Here is a 26500-nt window from a genome sequence, read left to right as displayed (position 1 = left end):
AATTCATGTTCTTTGAGGTTTTTTTTTTAAGAGGTTGTTATTTTCTAGACATGCAATTGACAATATCTAAATATATGAAGCAGTTTTTATTTTAATATTGATAAAAGTCTTGTAATGTTTTTCTTAAAAATCAAAACCAGAATATAACTATCAATTATCTGACCAGAAAGTAATATGCTTCACTATGACTTATTTACACAAACAAAAATTGTGAATTGCAGATGAATTGTAGGTAGGGGTAAAGATCCAGTTTAAAAATTCAAATCTAACTTTAAAAAGGTCATAGAAGTCTATTCTTTGGCAATAAAGAGATTGTTTAAACAAAATATCAGCATAATGAATCATTAACACTTCTAAGACTATTTAGACATAACGATTTATATTATAATGCAGCCTTTTACTTTTACAGTTGGCAAATTATAAACTTAATTTGCAAATGCCCATGTGGTCAGTCAGTATCAGTAAGAGTGGTAAAATCAAATTTTACTCCTTTAAGTACCAATACATAAACTCCATACTTGGCTATCTTTTCAGCAGTGATTTGCATACGTTTAAACTGGCATGGACACCTTTAAAGAGAGGCAGTGTTTGAATTCGTAAGGAGAGTGAAAGTACAGTCACCAATCAGAAACCTTCCTTACATTCTCAAAATCACTTGCATTTTACATTTCTCTCCACGCAGCTGAATTAGACGTGGGGCCTCTTCAGCCACACTTCCCTCTGCTTCCTGTAGACTTTAGCCAATAACTGAACTTCAACTACCATATGTGATACAAACATCGCAGGGTGGAAACACATCGAATGAGGATCCTTTCTCTTCCAGAATTCCGTAAGCGTCAAACGCTGATCCTTTGCTCCTTCATCAGCTATTTCCCCAACACATGCCACTGTGCCATTTCCCTCTGCCCACTTTGAAAACATCGTCTACCCTTTATAAGAACACTGTTTTCTCCGCTCAGCATTCTCCATTGCCATAAATACGTTCTGAGTTTTAAGGAGGGCTTTTCAAGCTCACTCGACTGTGACAGGCTAAGTCCCTTCAAGAAAGAAGATGATGATGCTAAAGAATAACAGCAAATAAAGTATTACAGAACCCCCATGCTAGCAATATGGGTTGCTCTGCGCCACCCTATAAAAACGCATTAAGTTTAGTCTGAGAGCCTTTCCTCCTTGCTTTTTTCTTCCTTGTGTGAGCAGTCGCCTCCACCGGCGAGCAGTGGAGGCATTTTTGTTGTCGACTAACCCCCTCTAGCGCCGAACTGGCAGCATCCGAGCCGCGGCTGCCAGGCAGGCCGAGCGCAGGGCTTGGCGGAGCTCAGGAGAGCTCGCGGCTCCGGCCCTGCCCTCTGCGCCCGCCGCGGCCGCGGGGCGAGGGCACGAGGGCCACGGACGCGAGACCTCTCCCTGTTAGCACTGCGTGTTGGCCCGGCCCTGCGCTGAGAGCCGCGTGATCCTACCGAGTCGCCAGTGAGTCTGCGGCTTCGCACCGACTCGAGCGCCGGCGGGGAGTGGGTGCCGCGAGGGGGCGGCTTGCGTGGGGAGAGCAGTCCGCTCGCCGCGCACCGGGCGCCGCCGTGGATGTTGCCGCGCGCCGCTCAGCCCTCGGGCTGCTTGGAGCGCACGGTCCGACGCCGCCACGCCGGGGGCACGCCAGGAGCGCTCCGAGCCCCCAGAATCCCAGCGCCCACGACTGCGACAATGCTTGTGACCTCCACCGCGAAGTCACCGCCGCACGGCGACGCGAAGACCTCAGTGAGCCCCGGCGCCGGGCACCCGCCCGTATCCAGCCTGATGTGACTCTCCTCAGCTGCTGGCTCGCTCTTTTTTGCCTTACTAGGACCTGAAGCAGCGAAGGAGGCCACAAAGTTGAGGCGCTCGCCCTAGTGGGCAAGTTTGGGCGACCCGAGCGGTTGGAGTGGTCGGCCGCCGCCAGGCTCGCCCCACACCGGGAGCGCCTGCCCACAGCACTCACCCCCTCCAGCGGCGGAAATGTGGAGAAATCAGGGAGAAAAGGTGTCAGGGGCTGATTAGCCCCAACACGCTCGGAGCTGCTGCCGCGAAATGGGAAGCAAAGTGTTTGGGGGACTAAGTTCGGCCTTAGAAATGCCCGGAAAGAGGCTGCCAAGGCCGAGGCTCAGCGCGGACGCGGCGGAGTCGGAAGTGTCCGCTGTGCTAGCCGCTGCCGTTGCCACCTGGGCGAGGGGCTGAGGGCGCAGCGCGCACGTAGCTCGCTCGCTCGGACCACTCGCGGCCCCGCCGAGCCACTTCGTTTCCTTAGCTCTCGCCACACCGGCCGAAGGAGTGCCCGCGCGGTCCCCGCGCCCCTTCACAACTGCTGCGCCTCCTGCTTTTGGCTCTGCAAGTGCCCACTTCAGTCCGGAGAGGCGCTCGGGCCGCCGAACTGCCCGCCGCACCTGGTCGTCCCTCCCCCCACTTCCCCCCCGTGAGGCGCCCTCCCCCGCCCCCTCCCTCCCCTCCTCCAAACCACAGCCCGAGCTCGCTCCTGCGCGCGCGCTCTCCCGGGCCCAAGTGAATAGTCCTCGCGCGAGCGGGACACGGTGGTGGATGCAATTCCGCTCCCTTACTGCCGCCAGGAGCTCCCTGGCGCCGCAGGCAGCGTCCTCCTCCGAAGCAGCTGCGTCTGCACCTGGGCAGCCTGGACCTTCGTGCCCTGCCCCCGGGGCCTCGCGCGGGGGGCGCCCCGGGACACCTCCTGAGGGCCGGGTGGAGGAGGAAGAGGAGGAGGAAGAAGACGTGGACCGGGACCCCTACCCTACGCAGGACACCTGGTCCCGCTGCTGTCACTTCTCTTTAAGTGGGAGAAGAGAGCCGGGGAGAGCCATGGGGCGCTGCGAAGTCCGGGAATTTCTTTTGCAATTTGGTTTCTTCTTGCCTTTGCTGACAGCTTGGCCAGGCGACTGCAGTCACGTCTCCAACAACCAAGGTAAGGGACGGGGCGGAGAAGGGGGAGGGGGGGCGGGAGGAGGCGGGTACTCTGACGACCGGTGCATTGGTCGCCTCCTGCAGGTAACTTTGTCCCGGGGTAGGCTTCTTCGGGTTCGCCACATGAGGAGGTCGAGGTTGTTGTCCCCTTTACCAGAGCGCCAGGAGCGGCAACCTCCCGAGTTGCGGTCCCTTTTGCTCCCAAATGTCTTTAAACGGATGTGTGGGCATCAGCAGCAGTTGGGTCCCACCGCTGGCGGCCGCGGGACCGCTCCCCGCAGCGCTGTCTCCCCAGAAGGTCAGGCTCCGTGGCATACGCTTAATGGACTTCTGGCTCTTCGCTGTGGCTAACGGCGCGGTTACTCGTAGGTTCTCGCTTGCTTTCGTGAAAGCGGATAGCTCCCGCTGTACCCTGTGACTAAATACCAGCCTTATGCCTGTGGTAGCTATGTTGCCCTCGCCCAGCCGCAACCCCTTTAGCCCATCCAGACCGAATGTAGACTTGTTGGAAATTATTCCTGGACCAGATGCCCAGATTTTTGTGGTTTCTTTATTGCCGTGACGAGGCGGGGGGGGGGGGGGGGGGGGGGCGGGGGTCTCGGGGAGAAAAAACGTTAAGTGTGAATTTCCAAGTTGTGAATATCCTACTCCTAAAGTGGAGTCACTGACAGATTTTTTAGGAGGAAGACTTTGGTAGATAAAGTGGTAAAGTGAAACTGTATAGTGTGTGAAAAGTGAAAGTCAGGTTTACAGAATGGAAAGCACTGAGAATTCTTGAACATTTTCTTTCCTTCTATTCAGTAGTTTTTATGAGACATACCTCACTGGATATCTGCTGTGAATATTTAAGGTTCTGTAAAAATATCACCTGCATAATCTAAATTCCTTGAACTAAGTGGCGAACAACCATAAAAGTTTTCCAGCATGTACCTGGCTGGTTGTTCTCATTGGCGCCGTGATGACCATCAATATGTCACCTGTTATGTCACACGTTTCTAAAGACCTCAAATGTAAAAGTTCAATTATAGTTACAATTTAACATCTAAGACTTTGAAATAATTTGCAGATATAAAAATGGAGGTCAGATGATATGAGTGTGCACTTGCTTTGTGAGGATGAGAAGGTAGAGAGAAGGCAAGTAGAACAACACAGCCTTCTTTTGTGTCATAAACATATGACCATTTTATTTTATTTGGAAATATAATTATTCAGAATAAGAATTCTGTTCTTATTTATACAGCTGCTACTTTTGACAGGTTTTCCTAATTACTTGTTTTTTTTACCTGCCAGATTGAAATCATACATGCATATGTAAATTTGGAAATCATACATAACTGTCATGCCTTTGAAGATCTGTCACAAAAGTGCCACCTATAGTACAATACTTGCCTGTGTTGGTGTATACCTTCACACACATTCCTCACTTATTTTCAAGGGCAATTGGCATTAAATTTTGAAGGAGTAGTTACTTAATATACCTCTGTAAGAATAGAAGGTTTTAAAAAATAGCATAAAATTATTTACTTGGACTTTTTTTGTGGGAAGACAAAAACGATTTTTAATGATCAGAAACTCAGACATTTATATCGTAGTATGTGTTAATATTTAGTATGTTAGTATACATGTCTTTAGTAGCCACAGTAGACTCATTTACTAGAAATATTTAACAGTTATTTCCATGCAATCATATCCCTAAATCAACATTTAGTTTTTCATTAAGTATCTATGATATACCAGTTACCATACTGGGCCCTGGGGAAACTAACATAAATAAAACACATATCAGAATCTCCAAGTGACTAGAGTGCCATTCTACCAAAATGTGTCAAGTGTTAAAATACCACCTTTCCGATATTCATATTAAATTTAAGGGCATTGAGGAGTTATTTGTTAACCTCTTGCAGTAATTTTTATTTTTTATGAGTTTCCCATACTTTTTAAATACATTTTACCTAAAATATTTACCAAATATATGTATTATATGTGTGTTTGTGTCAATTAGCTTAACGTTTGTGAACATTACTTAGTTTACCCATCAGTAGAGGATCTTAATTTGAATTTTTATTATTATAATAGAAACACAGGCTATGCATAAGATTGCACTTGAACAATACTGTACCTAAAGGCTAAGTTGGATAAAATTTAGAGTTCTTCAACACAAGATTATAGAGAAATATGCTCAGATTTTTTTTATCAGACACAAGTGATTGCTTATAAAATGGTTTATACAGCCTAATTCATAGTGATTAGAAATTAAGCCTTATGTTACTTTAGGATAATATTTGAATACTGAAATCATCACACTAATGGTTAATAAAATGTCAGACTTCAAAATGTTATTAACATTTTGGAGATATTTTTTTAATTTGTAGTTTCATGAATTAGATAACATGAATCAAAACGTTCCTTAACAATTTTTTAACATTGAAAATATGGGGCATTACAGTATGTGTACAATATAAAAAGAATAATGTAAAACATAAATTAGATTTGTTATACACATGATAGTAAATATTAGTAATATGATTAATATTTAATTTTAAGGAGGTAGTATTTGTTTTCCTAATAATTTGTCTTATAATGGAATTTATATTTTATTTTAAAAATTTGTTAGGGTAAAATTTCATGTTTATATAACTTGTCTTCTGATTAAGGATATTTACAAAGTAATTTTTTTAATGTTATTTATATATTTTTACCAAATTATATAAAATCTTCCGTGGTGAGTAGATTCACCTTTCCCTCTCCGTTTTTCTATTACTTAGCCAGGGTAAAATGATGATAATGACAAAAAAGTGAACTACTTCATTTTTAATATGATGCTTAACAAGGTACTGAGAGTAACTTGACTATAGGAAGCATCTCTTGTCCTTTAACTGGATGTGAAGCTCTGCACTATAAAGACAAAATAAATCAATTTGACGCTCTCTTCCTATTACCTAAACCTCCTTGAATCGATCAGAAAGTAGAGTTGCTTCCTAGATCACTTCATCTGATTAAGTAAGTGAAAACATGATTTGTGTTCAAATTTCTCATATTCCATTAATTTTCTCTGTATTTAAAACCACAATATTTATTAAGTAATACCAATTTTAATTTAAAAATAACATTTTGTCTTCTTTATAAGCTTTATTTCTGTACTGGGCATTTAGGTGAATATAAAGCATAATCTTATTTCATATGTAAGTAACCATGTCTATCAATTACAGTGGTTAGTAGCCACCAGGGGTCCATTTATTCGAAGATTACTCTGTTTTAGCTAATGGTACTGTATAGCCTGAAAGTGTTGATTTCTCAGATCACGTTTCCAAAACTAATCAGAGACTAAAGTAATTGATTAAAGCAAAATATGGTTCGCATACAAGAGTCTAGTGAACTCATTTTACTACAAAGATTATGTGAATTGATCTTTTTGTTTTTCCAGGATACTTAGGAAAAATTAAATAAACAAGCAAAACAGTAGTCTGACTCATTACTATCACTGAATTTCTTAATTTGAATGAATTGACTGTAAAATCCCCTGAGTTGTATGTGAATACAGGTTAACATACCTGAGCAGAAAAATATCGGCTTAAGAGAAGTCATAGCCTAAAATTAGTTGAACTTCCATCAGTATTGTTCACAAACTGTAAAAGTAAATATTGTTCTTATAGAAAGGGATGAATTGAAAGTTTTTTAGAAAGTTTGAGTGAACTTTATCAAAAATATTAAAAACTTTGTTAAATAAGAGAAACTGGATGATTTACAAAGTATGTTTCTAAAAGACCTTTCACCTAGATAAAATTCATTTGCAGGGGTAAACTGTTCATGGTTGTAAAGGGGCAGGAGTTTGTAATCACATGCCTTCTTATTAACTATAAGTATAAAAACAACCTAAAGTGTAATTTTATAATACATTTACAAATTAGAAAAAATCATGTGTAATTAGTCATTATGATTAGTACTCAAAGTAGAAAGATAAAATGTCATTGATATGTATTGATCATCTAAGTATTGTTTGCTCTGGGTTTGGGATAAAAGTGTATCTAAAAACTTTTTCATGCACAAAAGTTATACAGTGTTCTTTAAGGGTCTTTTTAAAGTGGAAGTAACATGAATAAAATGGTTTTATTTCGATTTTCCTAAGAGGAAAAAATGCATATCTAGGGGACAAGACAAAATTAATGTTTCCATTACATCTTTTAATTTTTTTTTTATATTTTCAAGCTTTTCTGTATGGAATTTGTATTACTTTCATGTTACAAAATTAAATATTAAGAAAAATATTAGAGTAGAATCCTTCTGTTTCTTCACTCATTATTGCCAGTATAAATTAGTACAAAAGGCATTATGTATTTCTTGTATTTCCTTCTCCTGAGATCTTTCCCCATCAGAGGCACCACATCTCAGTCAGTCTCTCCCTTTATTCACACACCCGAGTACTTCAGGGTACATACTGCATTTGTCCCAGATGGCAAGAGAATGGATTGTACTTTATACTGTACATCAACCAGACTCCAGCAGTAATAGAAGTTAGCAGGAATAGAAGTTTCTTCTTTGTGTTTGACTCAACATTTTTTGGGAGCGTAAATATGATAGAGATCAATACATATAGTTAAGTAATCAAAATGGTTTGACTTTGCCTAAAGTACAATATAATCCAACTAAATTTATAAAGAAGGATTAAGTTGTTTATACATCTACCATGTTCTTTTCCAAAATAAAAAAATATGTATTTGAAGTGTGCAATATAATTTGATATACTATGTCTACAGCATTTTGATCAACATATAATTTCATTAGACTGGGGAAGTGACATTTGAGCCAAATTCTAGGGAGAAAAAATGTAGAAGTATGGAAGGGGAAGAATTGCATTCTAGGTATAGAGAACTGCCTTGGCAGTGATCTGGAAAGGAAATGAGCTTGACACATTTGAAGAACGGAGCCCTGTGTGACTGGAGTTCACTGACAAACAAGAGAGTAGCACAATGGGCGGTCTGAAAGATGGCTAGGAACCAGATCCCACAGAGAAGAAAAGGAGTCATGGTAATGAGTTGTGTTTTAATAATATTCTAGGTAAAATGGGAAGCTTTTGAGAGATTTTAACCAATTTTCATTTTAAGAACATTATGGCTGATGAGCAAAGAAATGATTGGAAGATGGCAAGAATAGAATTAGGGGTCTGTTGCAGTTGTTCAGGAGAGGGGTTATGGTGGCCTGGCCTAGAGTGGTGGTAGCAGAAATGGGGAAAAGAAGACGGATTTGAGATACATTTTGGAAGTAGAATTTGTGGGACCATCTTATCTTTACAAAGAAATAAGTGTAGATATTCAGCATTTTTATATATATATATATATATATATATATATATATATATATATATATATATATATATATATATATATATTTTTTTTTTTTTACCAAGGGGCCCAAACAAATTTTTCATTACTCCCCATAAAAATTACCTTGCCATATAATTACTGATACTTGACAGGGATAGGAGGGGTGGTTATATGATATTCTTGGGGGCAGGAATGAGGGAAGGAACATACTTTCCACTAAGCAATAGTAAATTGCATGTCATTTAACAAATTTCTGTGATCAGTTAATTACCAATTGTTTGAATTCCCTTTTAATAATATTATATGTGTGCTGTTATTAAATATATAGAATCATAAAAAGTCTTAACAGTCCTATATATTTAGTCTGTATTTAGAAAATTCATACTCTGGAGAAGCTTCATTTAAACATTTCCAAATATTCTTAAATATATATTCAAACATAGTAAATCTTAAATTTTACTTTACTGCTTAAAACTTTCTGAAAAAAAGGCTACTATTACAGTTATTTCCTTTCAGTAAACATTTTGACTTATGTAACATACAGCCTCAGTTTTCAATGATAAATATTATAACTGAAAGGAAACATCCACTCTTTAAAAGATATTTATTGAAGGCCTTCTGTTTGATAGGGTGTTTACTTGCCATCTATAATGGATAAAGGAGAAGTTTCCCTTCCAAAGAATATGACCCAATGAGGAGTTTCCAGTCTCTTTCCAGATCTGGCAGGAACATTTTGTTTCCTTAAAATGAGGTACAAAAGCGATTAGAAAAACTTTGAAAACACGTTTGTTATGTGATAAGGTATAGCAGTACTGACAATAAACCCTCAGAACATTTATATATCATTTATTTGAAAGTGATATCTAAGATTACATTTTATCTCAAAATGAGTCACTCGATAATCATTAAGCATCTCGCTTGTGTTAGGAATTATGCTAGGTTCTGAGGCTACATTGATGATTATAGTACAGTCTCTGTTCTTTAGAAGCTCAGTCTCCACTGTTGATGTTGTATATCTTTGAATCATCTTTAATTACTTGGTGATTTTTATAAGATGAAGAATTTTATACTAAATGAGATTATGAGGGAGAGAGGGAAGGGAATAAAATACTATCAACCTTTTTACTCATTTTACTTGTAAAATTGCTTCACAAGAATCTTCTAATGTTTTATGATGGGTATATATTTAATTATATAAGAAAAAGCATAAATATACATCTTAAAATATATTCATGGTATAAAAACATATTTCACATACCTAATGGCTTTCCACAGACATGTGGAGTGAGCTTTCGTTCAAGCTAGCATATTTTGTTTTTTTAAGGTGGACTAATTATTGAAAACTGTAATTTATGTTGAAGATGGCAGTTTCCAGTTTCAGATAGGAGCAAGCATACCTTTTAATTGAACTTTGAGTGAGAATTAAGGTTAAAGTGTGTATTTTCAGTCCATGTCCTGAAAAATACTTCAGCTACTTTCCTAGGATACTGCTGAGTCCTCTAACTGTTGGCCTGTTTGATGACCTGTACTTACATAAAATTGAAAAGTCATCACTCTTCCTCATATTTCCTTTCATAACTTCAGGTGTAAAAGTCATACTTACTTTTTGATCATAGGAGATACAAGATAATATCTCCTTAAAAATTGGATATTCAGGGGGTGGAAATAATGTTATTTTTATCTTGTAATGTTAGATATCTTTGTGGATCTCTGGAGCTGATAAAAAGTAAGCATATGTGTAAATATATATGTAACTTATTTATTATGCTAATTTACAAATAACATAAGACTAGGATAATTATATATTCTTTCAGGTTGTACTATACTATGATACTTATATTTTGTGGAACACGTTCTTAGTACATAAAGTGTAATATGTAGAATAAAGATAAAACACTTGTCCACAATTAAAAAAATGATCAAATGGAAATTTTTCTACCTATGATAATTATTAATAGGTATATTTTAAGCAAGTTAATCAATAGAAATATTTTGTGTACTTAGAAATGAAAAGGTATTACATTAGTATGTATTCCAAGTAAGAATTATCAAAACTAATTGAAATTGCCCTGAAATTTGAGTTGAATTATATCTTAATATCACCTTAGTTTTTACTTTGAAAGGCAGGAATTTTTTTGTTATGTTGCTGAGAGATGATACTTTAATATTGTTGAATATAATATAAATTAAATGTATAGAGAATTAAAATGAACAATGTATGCTATTCTAAAAATTGATAGCTTAAACAATGACATTTATTTTTAAATATGATTCAGTAGTTACATAGTTTATGCAGACACCAAAATGAAAGAAAAATAGGGATAGAAGAGAGAGATTAATTATGGCTCTATTTAAAAAATGAACCTCTTGGTTAAGGAATCTTTCATTATACATCTCTCATAAAGTTCCGACTTAGATTCCTTAATCTCCGCAAGTATAGAAGTGCCCATTGATGACAGTCTTAGCTAAAACTTAAACCCAAAACTACAAATTTCCCTCCACACTACCTCTGAATTTAAAGTATGCTTAGATAATGTTTATCTTGTGAATGCAAGTGAAAATAAGTAGTAGCTGCCATTAAGTGTGACAGGAAATAGCTGAGCAAACTAGTAGCTAGCATTGCAAAAATCGTAAGAGTTTTGTCAATTTTCAAAATTAAGTAAAATTTCTATATTGGTCCACTTGTTAATAATTAGTATGTCTCAACAGCAACAAAAAGACAAGTGGATAATAGGACAATTTTAGGATACTAGAAAATTTAATGAGGAAAGTTCACCCTTAACTTAGCTATTTTTCACATGTAATTTAGTGAGGTAGCAGTCAGGAAGAGATCTCAATTTTTATCTTGAAAAGAAACCCAAAATTTCAGAAGTATATATTATTGTTAAAACATATTGCTTAGTATAGTTTAAAGTAAGTAAAAATTAACATGCTCCAATTTTATTGTTATATTTACGATACTATATTACAGCAAAAAGGTATCTGTAGTAGATGCAATAACTTACTATCTTACAGTGTTATAGTATAATAATTTCATTTTATAGGTTAAAAAAACTGTAGTTCACCAAGGTTATTAAAAGCATCAGTTTGGTTCTTTGTTTAATAAAAATTAAATGTGTAAGAATCTTTATAATACTCACTAGTTTAGGATCAGAAATCTATATATGTATGCGTTGTTTTTTAGATTTTCCAGAGCCCTATTACCTAGTAAAGCAGAATTAAAATATAAGAATTTATTTTAAAGGTTAGTATTCCAAAGTTTTAATATGCTTATTAAGGCTAAATGAAGCTTTTTTTCCCCTAAAAATGTAGTGAAGCCTTAAAATCAGATGAAATTGTTAGCCTGTTTCTATAATAAAGTCCTCAAATACTTTTTGATTGGAATATAGCTGTTGTTACCTTTGGATTTTTTATTTGTTCATTTATATTTTTATTACTTAGATATATATGGTTTATTTTTTTCTAGAATTCTCAAACTAGTTCAACAATAAATGTACATTCATCCAATTTTTAAATGAAATATATTGATAACTCATGTTTTTTTTCACTGTGCTGCGCACATGAAATACAAAGGCAGGTTATTGCCAAGAACTTCTGAGAGCCTAAGATCTGGTTAGGCCATTTATATGTTATTGAATAAGTGAAGTATTAATTTATATATCAAGGTTATATGGATTAGCTGTCGCATAGATAAGTTCACATCTATGAACTATTGTTTACAGAGATGAAAAGATAAAAGTACTGCCTTAAGGGTCTATGGATTGATATATGGAAACATTGAAAATAAATATTCATTCCCTATATTGGCCATGACTTTATGTGACTGCTAGAAATGAGATAAGTTAAGATCTGCCTCCTGACCTTAAGGACAATGTTATGAAATTGAAGAGAAATACCAGACAGTTAAACATTAGTGATTTATTATTGCAAATATAAAATGAAGGGAAATAACATCAAGTTTTATGAATAAATGAGTCACACATGGAAAATAAAAATGAGGTTCACATTTATCAGTTTTCATCATCATGAATATATGAAGCTATTAAGAGAATTAAAATGAGTAGCTCCTCCAGAGATCTCAATTCTTTAACAAAAATTTAATGTTTATTTTTAAAAGAGAGAGAGAGAGGGCAAGCAAGTGAGCATGAGCAGGGCAAGAGGCAGAGAGAGAGAGACACACAGAATCTGAAGCAGGCTTCAGGCTCTGAGCTGTCAGCACAGAGCCTGATGCAGGGCTTGAATCCAGGAGCATGAGATCATGACCTGAGCCGAAGTCGGACGCCCAACTGACTGAGCCAAGGTGCCCCAGAGACTTCAATTTTTAAGTTACTTTGAATAGTTATTATGCACTTCAAGATTAAGATTTATTCTACATACAAATGCAAAGTAAGTATCCAAGTAATATCTTACATTGAGCATAAAACTTTTAAGTTCAGTGGTACAACTTGGCTTTTTCAATAGAGTTTTATCAGGTTCTTTAAGAAATATAGTGATGGTGGCTGCTTTTACAAAACCGACAAAATCTAAATTTTAATGGATTACTTGTGATTTTGTCTACTGAATATTTTATCTTTAGATGAAGGCAAAATTGGAAATACCTGTATGGTTTATATTATATTTAATTTAAAGATTAAAAATCTTTTTGTAGGTTCTTTCTATCTCCTAGTATGTTAATTACTTGTTTTATTATATAATTCTTTTCCCTAACTCTATTAAATATTTGTTTTTAGCAGTGTTTCATAACTTTGAAATTGCTTTAATATCTAAAGAAATTAGGTAAATTGCTGTTTTATTGATTTCATATTTGAACAATGTGCCTGTAGGAACACATAGAAATAGAAATTGCTGCCAGAACATGGTATTTTTAAACAGAGAAAAATCAATAGCAGATTATCCATGATTAGCTGTTGACATTTAGATTTGCATATTTAGAATGTCAAAATCTCTGAAAACTGTCAATTTAGTTTCTAAATTACAATAATATTCTCAAATATAACATTTTATTTTTTTATCTTTGTAAGTTTATTTATTTATTTTGAGAGAGAGAGAGAGAGTGGGGGAGGGACAGAAAGAGAGAGGGAGAGAGAGAATCCTAAGCGGGCTCCATGGTGTCAGCACAGAGCCCAGTGTGGGGCTTGATCCCATTAACTGTGAGATCATGGCCTGAGCCAAAATCAAAAGTTGTCCACTTAACTGACTGAACCACCAAAGCACCCCTCAAATCTAACGTCTTGTGGTTCACATCCTCCCTCCAACATAAAGGTGTACTTATAAAAAAACAATTAATTGAAATAATTATAGATCTTTTGACAAACTGGACTTTAATTAATTAAAAAATTAGAGATCTGCCAATAAGCCTAATGGACTACTCATATCTTTGCATGCATCTACGTTTGTTGTTATTATTATTACAATATGCTAGTATAGGCATTATTTCTATCTTGTGAAAATAAATGTATTTATAAGGCATATTATAATTGGATTAATATATTCTCCTTTAACCATTATACAATACCTGGAATATGGTTATTGCTATGTCATAAAAATTATTTTGATTCTATGCCAGAGTATATATCATATATCATAAGTCTTCAAAGTATTTTCACCCAGAGGAGATGAACCTAGGCTAGGCTGACCTAGGCTGTCAGAATGTAACTTGTTGCCAGACTTTACTAGACTAATGATTTTTTTGAGGTTTAATATCTTAATTGTATAAGATTATGATTTTATAAACACTATACCACACACACACACACACACACACACACACACACACACACACACACACAATGCTTATACAAGGATCCCATTCTCCAAATACACCAGTAGCTTAGTGGAAAGTTCTATCCCTGATGTGGCACTAGAATTTACAAAGCTTATATGGTACCTGTAAAGATAATGAAAAATCAGAGAAATTTCCTTTTTAATATGTTTGTCACTGATATATATTAATTCTCCAAGTCCAAGATTATTCTGTTAAGTGCAGTTGCTCTTAACTTCCAATTTAAAAACATGCACTTAATTCTATTTCAGTGTAAAAGTAGCAACTATTCCATGTGAAGTGGCTATTTTTAATTTATCTCTTTTAGCTATTAAACTGGAATGATTATGATTTTTGCTTTTGTAACGTATAAATTCTTTACATACTACTTATATATGTCATTTTAACTCCAGGTGTTTCCTCCAAGTTTGTCTTTAAATAAATGTATTAATATTTGGATATCAAGATTGGTTTCAACCTTCAAATTTTCCCACTCACTATTCCTTTCCCTTTAAGATTGCTTCTGAAAGCTCATGTACACATTGATAAATAAGCAGTTGGGAAATAAGATGTCCATTTGCCAATGACTACAATAGTAGTTTATATACCAATGATAAGCTTCCTGGCAAAAAGTCAGTTATAGAATTACAACTAATAGAAGTTACTCTGAAGTGGCGTTTCTTACCTTCCAATTTAAATCTAAATCATTCTAAGCCCATTTACGAATATCCACATGCACAAGAATGGCTGATACTTACCTAGTTGTAGATGGAAAAGAGGGGGAGCGAAAGGTATGCTCAAGTGTAGAAATGTTTACTACATGGAATGAGGCTGACACAAAAGCAGATTCATGAGGCTTTACTGCAAGTGTGACTTTATCTTGAATCCACACATACATACACAATCTTGTAATATTGTTTAGCTCTAAAAAACTCCTTGGATGAAAAAACCTAGAAAACAGTTGAATGGGGGTTAAGAATTTGACTAAGAGCTAAAGCTAAATCTTTAGCTAAAAGCAACAAAGTTTTCTTCCCTACTTCTCATTTCTTTTTTCTTAAAAAATTTTTTTTAACGTTTATTTATTTTTGAGAGAGAGGGTGTGAGCAGGTGAGGGGCAGAGGAAGTGGGAGACACAGAATCTGAAGCAGGCTCCAGCTATCAATGCAGGGCCCAATATGAGACTTGAACTCACAAACCACGAGATCATGACTTGAGCTGAAATCAGAAGCTTAACCGATGGAGCCACCCAGGTGCACCCCTAGCTCTCATTTCTTAACAATTAATACTTTTGGAGGAGTTTACAATTTTATGGAATTATGTCTATTGATCTTTTTCTTGGTTAATTTTCTGAGTTTTTTTAAATGTATAGAGAATCTTTGCACATCCTATTTAACTGTATTTTCTAGTATGTTATGTCTTCAGGTTAGTATATCCTGCCTCTAATGATGCTGTGACAACAAACATTTCTTTTGAAGATATAAAATGTTCCAGAAAGCAATTAAGCAGAATATTGAAATATATGCTTGGATCCATTAATTCTGTTTTCATGAATTTAAATTCTAGGGAAATGCATAGAAAAAGAGGCTAACATTTATATACAAGGATTTTTTTCTGTCTTATTTATAAAATTGAAAAATTGGAATCAGAATACATGCTCCCAAATAGAAGAGTCCTTATAGAGACATAACTTGCTTTATTTGGAAAAATTTCTTTCTTCTTTTTTCTTTTTAAATTTTTTTTCATTTATTTTACTTTTGAGAGACAGAGAGATACACAGTATGAGCGGGGGAGCGACAGAGAGAAGGGGAGACACAGAATCCAAAACAGGCTCCAGGCTCTGAGCTGTCAGCACAGAGCCTGACACGGGGCTTGAACTCACGGAGTGTGAGATCATGACCTGAGCTGAAGTCAGACTCTTAACCAACTGAGCCACCCAGGTATCCCTGGAAAAAAATTCTTAAATGAGGGCATGTGAATCAATAGGAGCCCCAAATTCCTCTGTGTGAGACAATGGAAAAGTCTGTTTTGCTACTAAAAAGAGAACATTGGAGAGATGGTAGGAGAACCAGGAAAGAAGGCTTGTAAGAGAAACAGTGTAGTGTAGATTCTGGGGTCAGTTTAGATTAGACAAGAGGAGAGTTTAAAAATGATGGTGACTGCCATTCTGTTTGATATTGTTTGCATGACTGAGATGTTAACTCATCACCCCAACTTCACCTGCACAATTTTATCAAAATCCGTTACACTCCAGAAAAATGATAATAGAAAATAGGAGTAAAAATTCTCTGAGAAAATAAGAACAGTTAGATAATCAACCACCCTTCAAAATAAATTCCTGGAGATACAAGATTTAGCTATTCAGCGAAATGGGGTTTGGTTCTTCAGAAACTTTGCCCTATTCTTGTAGGTGGTTAAGAACAGCAGCTGGGTCAGGAATTTTATTCTCATCTAGTCCTAAAACGAGTCTCTACTCCCTTCAGAGGAGGCAGCATGGATCCATCTAACATGACAGCATTCCCACAGAAAATTTATAGAGGGCAAAGAATTTAAAAAAGAAAAGAAACAAAGCTTCCTCTGTGTTTGCTATGTGTGCTATTTCTCTCATCAGGAAATACAGGTCAAATGTGTAAGAAATGTATTTTAGAGAAGTAAAAGGGAAAGCGGTAACTTTAACAGTATGTAATCTTGTTTCAGATGCTTTAAACACACTAGCTTCACTTTCATTTTTATGAATGAACAGAATAGCTTGGCCACCTGTACTTTGCTCATGGAAATGAGCCCTGAAGTCAGGGATTTGGCTCTAGTTTCCAGCTGAAGTGAAAATGGGGGAATGTTTTAGCAAAAATGAAGGAATGGGGTGGGGCTCTGTTTGCCTTCATCCCCTTTTTCCTGGGTGATAAACACCATATCATTTCCCGACACCTCTATAGCTCCATCATTCTGAGCTTTCAAACACATTTTGTGGTGGCAGCTACCAATCCTATTCTCTCTTTGCTGCCTGATATCCAGCCAAGAGCTGACTTTACATTCTCTCTGATTTTTTGCAAACAGGATTAATTTGGTCACATGCTATCACTGACAAATTAATCTCTAGGAAGGGTATATTTTGAATGGCAACATTTCCAGGTTTGGAGAAATTGTAGAAAAGAACAATGATTCATACAAACTGGTTGGGATTACCAGGGTCAGGAAATAGATCCTGCATCATCTCATAAGGAAAGCTTCAGACTCAGATTATATTTTTGGCTGTATTTTGGAGGTTGCAAGCTATCCCAGTCCACCTTTATAATGGTTGTAAAATAGGGCACACTGCAGCATGCGGACCACTCTTAAGTGTATAAGTGTCATTTGTTTATCAGGAATACTGTTGCTTAGAGTAACAAATGTTCCTTTAAAAAAACACATTTGATGAAGAGGTGGCATCATTGCTTTCACTTTTGGAAATTTTATGAAAGGGAAAAAATGAGCCCACATGGTACAATAAGAAAGGAATACAATTAAATACAGTCATTTCCTTTTACTCCAGGCAGTTTTATTTCTGTCAGTTATCTGTGCTCTCGAGCACCTTGGGATGCTCCCTTTCCAATAAAAGCCTACTAGAAATAGCTGGCTTAGGAGGAGTCTGTGTTCCTCAGAAGTACTCAAAGGAAGAGAGGTGTGGTTATTTGCTTGATGTCCTGTTCTTGGACACTACTTTAGTATTTCGGCAATTAATGTGTATTTCTTCTTAAAACTAAGTATATGGCAATCCATAGAAGGATGAGAGCTATCTTCCAATCTCATGGGGAAACAGAGAGCATCTGCCTCCTCTCCCCTTCTTCCTTCCAACATTCTGACTTGATGATTGAAATCTTGTATTAAATGCTTATGACTGTCATATGTAGGGAATGGAATATATTTGAAATAAATATCATATGTTTAGCTTGAGTTACTGTATTTTGTTCAAAAGGTTAAAAATAGCTTACTTAGCTATTACCGTAGCTCTTTTAACCTGTTAGCAATTATTTCCACTCTGACTTACTATCTGTCTACACACACACACACACACACACACACACACACACACACACAGCCTAAAACACTATACTACTTGCTCTATAAACTTTTTTTCACTGGTGCGCAATGGTTCACATAATTCCAAGTATCCCATTTTAGTGCTATAATGAAAAGACCTATAAATTTAAAGTATGTGTACATTTTTATCTTTTTGACTGTATTTCAAGTCATATTACATTAAGTATTTGAAATATAACCTGTTTGAGCCTGTAGTTATTAGGAAAATCAGTTCTAATTTAAGTTCAAAATAAATGGATAGCATCTTTGTGCTAAACGAGGATATTTTTCTGAAAAACTCAAACATGTTTTACTTTCAGCAGTCTCTCCCATTAATGCATGTATAAAAATGTATCTCCAGTTGATGGAGGATTTGGCATACTAGAAAAATAAAGAAAAAGACCAAATGCTTCTCAACTATGTATATTAATTTAATTCTACCACTTTATCGTTTTTATTCCACCTCTCTAAGGTAAGTAAGCAGCATAAATTACTGCACTTATTTTACTAATGGAATTTATATGAACATTAAGTTACTTGGCAAAGCTGATAGACCAAATTAGTAACCACAAAGGAAAAAAGAAAGCCGATCTTAAACCTGTGATATCAGTGTACTTTCTAAGTGAGAAGGAGAAGTTCAAGCAATGTCTGGAGTATTACAAATGCAAAGATATTAAATTTAAATATTGTTTCTCAATATTAATGTCTTGAAAGCACTTAAAAACACTGAGCCTATATCTCTTATAAAATAATTAAAATCTGTTTTAAAAGAATAGAAAATTATTTGCAAAGAGTCTTTATAAAGAATCTCTAGATAGCATGCCTGGCTGGCTCAGTCGTTGGAGCCTGTGTCTCTTAATCTCAGAGTTGTGAGTTCAAGCCCTACATTGGATGTGGAGCCTACAAAAAAAATCCTTGGACTATACAATTTTTTGTTATTAGCAATTAATAGTATGGCTTCAAATGATACTGTTATTTTTACTCTCATTTTCTCTATATATTGTTTTTTTCTTTTTCTTTATTATACTCTTTCTGTGGCTCTTGTTTACTAATTTGTCTTGATATGTTTTAGCCATTTGTGTAACTAGCCTTGATTAACGAACAATAATAAAGACTAAGACTTTAGTACCTAATGAGAGGCTGTATAGTTTGAATCTTCAGTTCCTGATGTTCCTCTGCATGGGCTACTTTTCATTTTCCTTCAAATCAGATCTAGCATAGCAACTACCAAGTCTTAGTGTCTATAAGAATTGCTGCAGAACTTGCTGCCACTATTAAGTGGCACATTTCTGGGCCCACTACCAATGAATTGGATTTAATGTTTGAGATAGTGTTCAGGACTATTCATTTTTAATAAGCACTCTCCAAAATTTAGATGCAGATGGCTTGAGACACTCCAACTTACAGATCCCCATCTGTATCCATTCTAGTTCTTTGTTTGCAAGCTGTAGGAATTAAAATAAGCAGAAAAGGAGCTTTAAAAATGTTGAATAATCCACAGAAGCAAAGAGAATCCTAGAGAATCAACTTTAGAAAAAGATGGAAACCAAGGCAGCACCTGGGATCTAGGCATCAGGAATTAATTATTAGCCTCATTGGGCTGAATTGATTTCAGCCCTTTTTCTTCCTATAATTTTATTATTCCGCTAAAAATCTTATTCCTGCAAAAGTGAGTCTGATTGGCTAGATTGTGTCATGAACACCAGCATCATTGAAAGAGTAGAACTCCTTGATTGACAACCTTACCATGACTGGACACTATATGGCACAAGTAATTTTTTAAAAATGCTGTCAGTAAAACAAGTGGAATGGGTAATGGGTGGCCAAAACCCAGCACATGTCCAATGACTGATCATGTAATATTATCCAAATAACTTTTTAAAAGAATTTTAGCCCTTACACTAAAAGCTTAATTATGAAGTGAATATAAGTTTATATAATTAGAGTCTGTAGAGTTTCCTGGTTAAGTAGCATCAATTTTGCTACTATCCTCAATAGAGTATTATTGATTTAGGGGGCATATTTTAATAGAACCATTAAGCCAGTCTCCCAAAACGGATAGTATATATTTGCTTTTACTCAAGTATACTTTAAAATGTCCCTTGAGGGGCACCTGGGTGGCTCAGTCGGTTAAGCGTCTGACTTCGGCCCAGGTCATGATCTCACAGTTCGTGGGTTCGAGCCCCGCATCGGGCTCTGTGCTGACAGCTTGGAGCCTGGAGCCTGCTTCAGATTCTGTGTCTCCCACTCTCTGCCCCTCCCCCACTCACGCTCTGTCTCCCTCTGTCTCAAAAATAAACATTAAAAAAAATGTCCCTTGATAAAATTCTTATTTTACAGTATAGGAAACAGGTGACCTGAACTAAACTTTGCTTTACAAGAAATTTGATCTTTTAATGAATGACTTAGTGCTATTATGTTCAGACTTTCAGTGTATTAGTGTAGTGTACAATATTTTTGGTCATTACCATTTGCTTGATTAACATGAGAAAATTTGTAACACAAAGTATTGTGCCCAATATTGATCCAACTTCTGTATACAACTATTGTACTTTTTTAAAAAAAGTTTATATATCTTGAGAGACAGCGAGTGAGCAAGCCTGTGGGTATACGAGAGTGGGAGAGGGGGAGAGGGAGAGGGAGAGAGAGAATCCCAAGTAGGCTCCACAATGTCAACGTAGAGCGTGATGTGGGACTCAGTTTCATGAACCCTGAGATCATGACCTGAGCCTAGATCAAGAGTTGAATGTTTAACTGGCTGAGCCACCCAGGCACTCCTACAACTATTGCACTTTTGAAAATAAACATATTCCTAAACTATAGAACAAAATTGATAAGCATCTAAGCCTTATGTTTTTAAAATATCCAGTTACTGACATTTAAGGGGCTTGGATTTTCATTTTAAAATAATTACTTTTCTGTAGCCCATTTCCCCAGAAATAGCTGCTTAAGTGCAGTGGTATAAACTTTGAGTTTTTGAGTGTTCACTCCTTGCTGGGAACTGTACTAAGTACTTTAATGTATTTAATTGTATAATCCTCACAACAATCCATAAAGTAACCATTATCATTATCATCCCCATTTTATAGGTGAGGAAATTAGGACACAAACTAAGTAGGTAACTTGGCATAGTGTTGAAGTGTATTAGTTACAGAGTGTTAAGGGTTCATTTGTGTCTCCCCCCCCCCACTCCCATCCCCCACACAAAAATCAGTTGTTTTTAACCTCTATTGCCTCAGTATATTGTATATTACCTTCTTTGGGAAATAAGATTGTTGCAGACATAATCAGTTAAAATGAGGTTATACTGGTGTAGGGTGGGTGGGCCCTTAATCCAATATAATTTGTGTCCTAATAAAAAGAGGAAATTTGGACATAGACATGTCTGTAGGGAGAAGCTATGTAAAGATGAAGGCAGATATTAGAGTTATGCATCTGCAAGGCAAGCAACACCACAGATTGGCAGCAAATTGCCATAAACTGGGAAAGGACCATGAAATAGATACTCTCTGGCAGCTCTCTGAAAGAGCTAACATCTGTGTCTCAGACATCTAGCCCCCAGAACTAAGGCAATACATTTCTGTTATTCTAGACTCCCCTTTTGTGATACTTTGTTATGACATCCCTAGGAAACTAACAGAGTAAAGGATTTGGATTTCTGGAGTTTACATTCTTTTTTTTCCCCCTAAATGTGTCCATCCTAAGTATATAGTCAGTAAGGTTTTTTTTTTTTTTTTTTTTTTTTCCCTTAAGTTTATTTATTTACTTTTGAAAGAGCACAAGTAAGGGAGGGGCAGAAAGAGAGGGAGACCCAGAATCTGAAGCAGGCCCCAGGCTCTAAGCTGTTAGCACAGAGCATGACTCAGGGCTGGAACTCACAGACCAGATCATGACCTAAGCTGAAGTCAGAGGCTTAACCGACTGAGCCACCCAGGCACCCCAAGAAGTTTATGTTCTTAAGCAACACACTATATTGTTGTCTTCCTGAGGTTAAGAGAATGAATAAACACATCTCTTAGCATGTGAAAGAGATCTCAACTAGGAAAGCTAATCTATTTTTTTTTTTAATTTTTTTTTTTCAACGTTTATTTATTTTTGGGACAGAGAGAGACAGAGCATGAATGGGGGAGGGGCAGAGAGAGAGGGAGACACAGAATCGGAAACAGGCTCCAGGCTCTGAGCCATCAGCCCAGAGCCCGACGCGGGGCTCGAACTCACGGAGCGCGAGATCGTGACCTGGCTGAAGTCGGACGCTTAACCAACTGCGCCACCCAGGCGCCCCTAGGAAAGCTAATCTAGACTAAGAGAGCTGGTAGCATTTTTTTGGCGCTTAACGTGCCTCTTTGCAAGCACGTGGATGAGTAAGGAGCCTAAAGTACTACTTTCCTTTAAACTGACAACAAAAAAGAAACAAAAACTGACTAAATATTGTTGGAAAATATCTGAAAATTTAATTATAAATTATAAATTTATATGAATTAAGTCTATTTAAATATATTAAAAAGTATCCCCCTTACTAAATGTCTAGGGAAAGATAGAAAATCTTCAGGAAGATTTCTGTGGTTGCTGTTTGGCTGGTAACTGTTTACATATATCTCAGCTCATATAGAGTACGACCTTTCCATAAACCCAGGCCTGATAACTGGTGAATTTAATAGGAAAAAATGTAGAAGAAAAATATGATTCTTATTCTACAAACCATAATGGAGAATGTGCATAGCCTTCTGCCCATAGCTTTTTCTAATTAAAACCGACAGCTGTAGAATAAAGGAAAAATCATGCATAACCTAGGTCTCTTCTGTTCAGAAATAAATGCAATGAAAGGTAAAATGAGAAAGAGTTAGAAGTAGGAAGTCCTTAGAAGGTACATTGATACCTCAGTTCTGAAATAGTAGAAGCAATAATGAAAATCTCAAGATGTCAGAATGATGTGAATTGTCAAGGATAGAAAAGTAAAAGAAGGCCTAGAAAACTTGGTATTTTTTTTCCTTCCAACTTTGAGATTAAAGATGAGTTAAGGGGAGTTTTCTGCATGTATCCAGTAGGGGAAATAGCTTACTATTACAGTTTGGTCAATAAGATGCTTGATTTTCTATCTCCTTATATTTCTTAAAGTTTTACTTTGTTCAGAGCTGCGTAATCAAATAAGCCTGAGACTGAATTCCAGTCCTATGTTTATTAAGAATGAGTTTCTTAGAAACTGGCTTAATACTTTGGCCTTGCTTTAAACCTCTAAAAAATAACAAAAAGAACAGTTAATCAGTTTTGAGAATTTATAGATGCACCTGACCACACAATCACAATAATAGCTATTATTAATTGAGTTATTAGTATGTTTTAAGGATTTAGGTGCACCATTTCATCACATCCTCTTATCTGAATTAGGAAGTAGGTCATGTTGTTTATTCACACTCAACATCTGAAAAAACAAAGTCAGACTTTGGGGAATTTACTGAAGGTCACAATCTAGTAAATTATCTAAAGATTTTGGAACCAAACCTAGATCACTACCTTTGAAATAGCACACATAGTGTTTATTAATTATATTGCTAGTGGCCTTATATCAAGAATACAAATATGAGTAAACTTAGTTCTTTGAGAATTTACTAATGGGAAGAGAGAGTTAAATGGGTGGAGACAACTTGCTATAGATGTTGTGATGGAAATATGAGCAGGTTACCAGTAGCTTCAAAGGAAAAGATGGTCACATCTACTTTCAGGCACTAAAAAGGACTTTATATAGGCAGTGAAGCTTGAGCCGAGTGTTGAAATATTAGTTGCTATTCATTAAATGATTGGTGACTACAAATCATTCCAGACAGTGGAAGTAATAAGTACAAGGTCATGGAGAACACATATGATAGCATTTTGTGGGGGACCGGTAAATAGTTAGGAATGGGTAAAGACTATGAAAAGGAGTGAGGTAGGAGATGAAGGAAGAAAAATAGGAGTCAGGACATGAAGAGACTTGAATGCTATGCTGTTAGTGGTTGTTCTTAATCATGAGTACCCAGAGGTTCTTAACCCTGGCTATATATCAAAATCACACTGGGAAATTTTGAATAAGTGCCCCAAATGTAATGAATTTTGAACACCTTTATTCCTGCTCTTGTTAACACTCATTAAGCATATAGTAGGATCTTAATAAATATTGGTTGATTGATCTTAGTAGTTAGCTTTTATTAGCTATTACAACCCTTCAGAAATATTTTTAATTATGTTACTGAGTTACATGAAAGGAATTTTTTTTCATTATTAAAAAGTTTCATTTTTACAGGGGTGTTCAAGAATTAAAAAAAGAAAAAAAGAGAGAAGTGTCTGGGTGGCTTAGTTGGTTAAGCATCCAGCCTTGGCTCAGGTCATGATCTCATGGTTGATGGGTTTGAGCCCCACATCGGGCTCTGTGCTGACAACTCAGTCTGGAGCCTGCTTCAGATTCTGTGTCTCCCTCTTTTGTTTCCTTTTTCCACTCACACGCTATCTTTCTGTCTCTCAAAAATGAATAAATGTTAAAAAATTAAAGAAAAAGAATTAAAAAAAGATATTAAGTTAATTATGACCAATAGCCATCAGTGTGATATGTTGATATATTTATTGGTGATTTACTAATAAATAGCCAAAGGGTACATTTTGTGAGCAGCACATTCATGTATTCTTACCCTAGTTATACCACGTTAGCATGATATGAGGCACACTGAACTTTTCCATGATACTGAAGCTGACAATCTAGTTATTTCTCTATTTCAACTTCTAATATAGAATGAATATTTTACCTATGGGTGTTTTGTTTTGTTTTGTTTTTGTTATACACAAATTTAGTTTGTCATTAGTGCTTCAAAGACAGAAATGAATTAAACTAATCTAAAAAAACTTATCTAGGAATAAAAAGAAAAACTATTCAGTTTCACATATAATGAGATTGTAATAAGTTACTATGTCCTAACAATAAGTAAAACGCTTAACAGACTGAAAAATCAACTCCTCTTGGACCTGTGGGGGAGGGGTGGATACTGGGCAAGTTGTTGCCCCCAAGATTGGAAAGAGAGGCAAATATAGGGAAGTCACTTTCTCAGAGCAGAGACTCACAAACAGAAACAACCACAGGAACCATTGCTGGTACATCATGTCTGGCTTTCAAGAAAAAAAAATTACAAAGTATGTCAAAAGGCAAAAAACACAATTTGAAGAGACATAGCAAACATCAGAAGCAGACATGGTTGGAATGATCAAATCAGGATTTTTTTTTCTTTTAAGTTTTTGATTAAATTTCAGTTAGTTCACATATAGTGTAATATTCGTTTCTTGAGTAGAATTTAGTAATTCATCACTTAACATACAACACCCAGTACTCATTGTAAGTGCCCTCCTTGATACCCATCACCCATGTAACCCATCCTCTTGCCCTCCTCCCTTCCAGCAACCCTCAGTTTGTTCTCTGTAGTTGAATCTGTTTTATGGTTTGCCTCTCTCTTTTTCCTCCCTATGTTCATCTGTTTTGTTTCTTAACTTCAAATCAGGAATTTAAAAAAAAAGGTTTATTTTGAGAGAGGGAGTACATGTACATGAATGGAGGAGGGGCAGAGAGAGAGAGAGAGAGAGAGAGAGAGAGAAAGAGAGAGTCCCAAGTGGACTCTTATGTGGGGCTTGAACCCATGAACCATGAGATTATGACCTAAGATGAGTCAGTTGCTTAACTGACGGGACCACCCAGGCGCCCCTCAAGTCAGGAATTTAAAACAACTATGATTAATATGCTAAAGTCTCTAATGGATTAATTATACATCATGTAAGAGCAGATGGACAATGTAAGTAGAGAGATGGAAATCCCAAGAATGAGACAAAAAGAAATGCTAGAGATTCAAAACAGAACAAAACAAAACACCTCAAACAGGAATAAAGAATGCCTTTAATGGGCTTGTTGTTAGACTGGACACAGAAGAACAAATCTCTGAACTAGAGGATATGTCAATAGAATCGTGAAAAAAAAAAAAAAAAAAAACAAAGCAAAACAAAACAAAAACAGCACAGACTACCCAAGTACTATAGAATAACTACCAAAGGTACAACATACACATAATGGGTATGCCAGAAGGAGAAGAAAGAAAGGAATGGATGGAATATTTGAAGTAATGGTGTTTAAGAACCATAGATCCAGGAAGTTCAAAGAATACCATGTAGAATAAATGCCAAAAGAATTATAATAACAATAAACACTGAGGCATATTGTTTTCAAACTACAGAAAATCAAAGAGAAAAAATCTGAAAGAAGCCAGAGGCAAAAAAAAAACACCTATAAAAGAACAAAGATAAGAGTTGTATCTGTCATCTTCATAGAACAAGCAATAAGAGAGTAGAATGAAATACTTAAAGTGTTAAAACACCACTAACCTGTAATCCTGTATCTTATGAAATTATCCTTTAA

The 26500-nt window shown here is 36.4% G+C and overlaps 1 protein-coding gene across 3 annotated transcripts in view; it reads left to right on the top strand.

The window, feature by feature from the left end:
- The first annotated feature begins 1283 nt into the window (after positions 1 to 1283).
- EPHA6 (EPH receptor A6) overlaps positions 1284 to 26500 on the top strand; it is an 889565-nt gene continuing 864348 nt past the window's right edge. The window contains exon 1 of one of the 3 annotated variants that reach the window (XM_025913797.2): positions 1284 to 2944. In XM_025913797.2, coding sequence (XP_025769582.2) covers positions 2566 to 2944 — 379 coding nt within the window. In that variant the 5' untranslated portion in view covers positions 1284 to 2565. The remainder of the gene's footprint in view (positions 2945 to 26500) is intronic. The other 2 variants (XM_086675668.1, XM_086675669.1) reach the window with 2 other exon arrangements.

Source organism: Puma concolor, chromosome C2 (assembly GCF_028749965.1).
Source record: "Puma concolor isolate L17-30 chromosome C2, mPumCon1.1.hap2, whole genome shotgun sequence".
Classification (NCBI taxonomy): domain Eukaryota; kingdom Metazoa; phylum Chordata; class Mammalia; order Carnivora; family Felidae; genus Puma; species Puma concolor.
The sequence above is the reverse complement of the archived record's forward strand: the minus strand, read 5'-3'. Positions and strand labels throughout refer to the sequence as shown.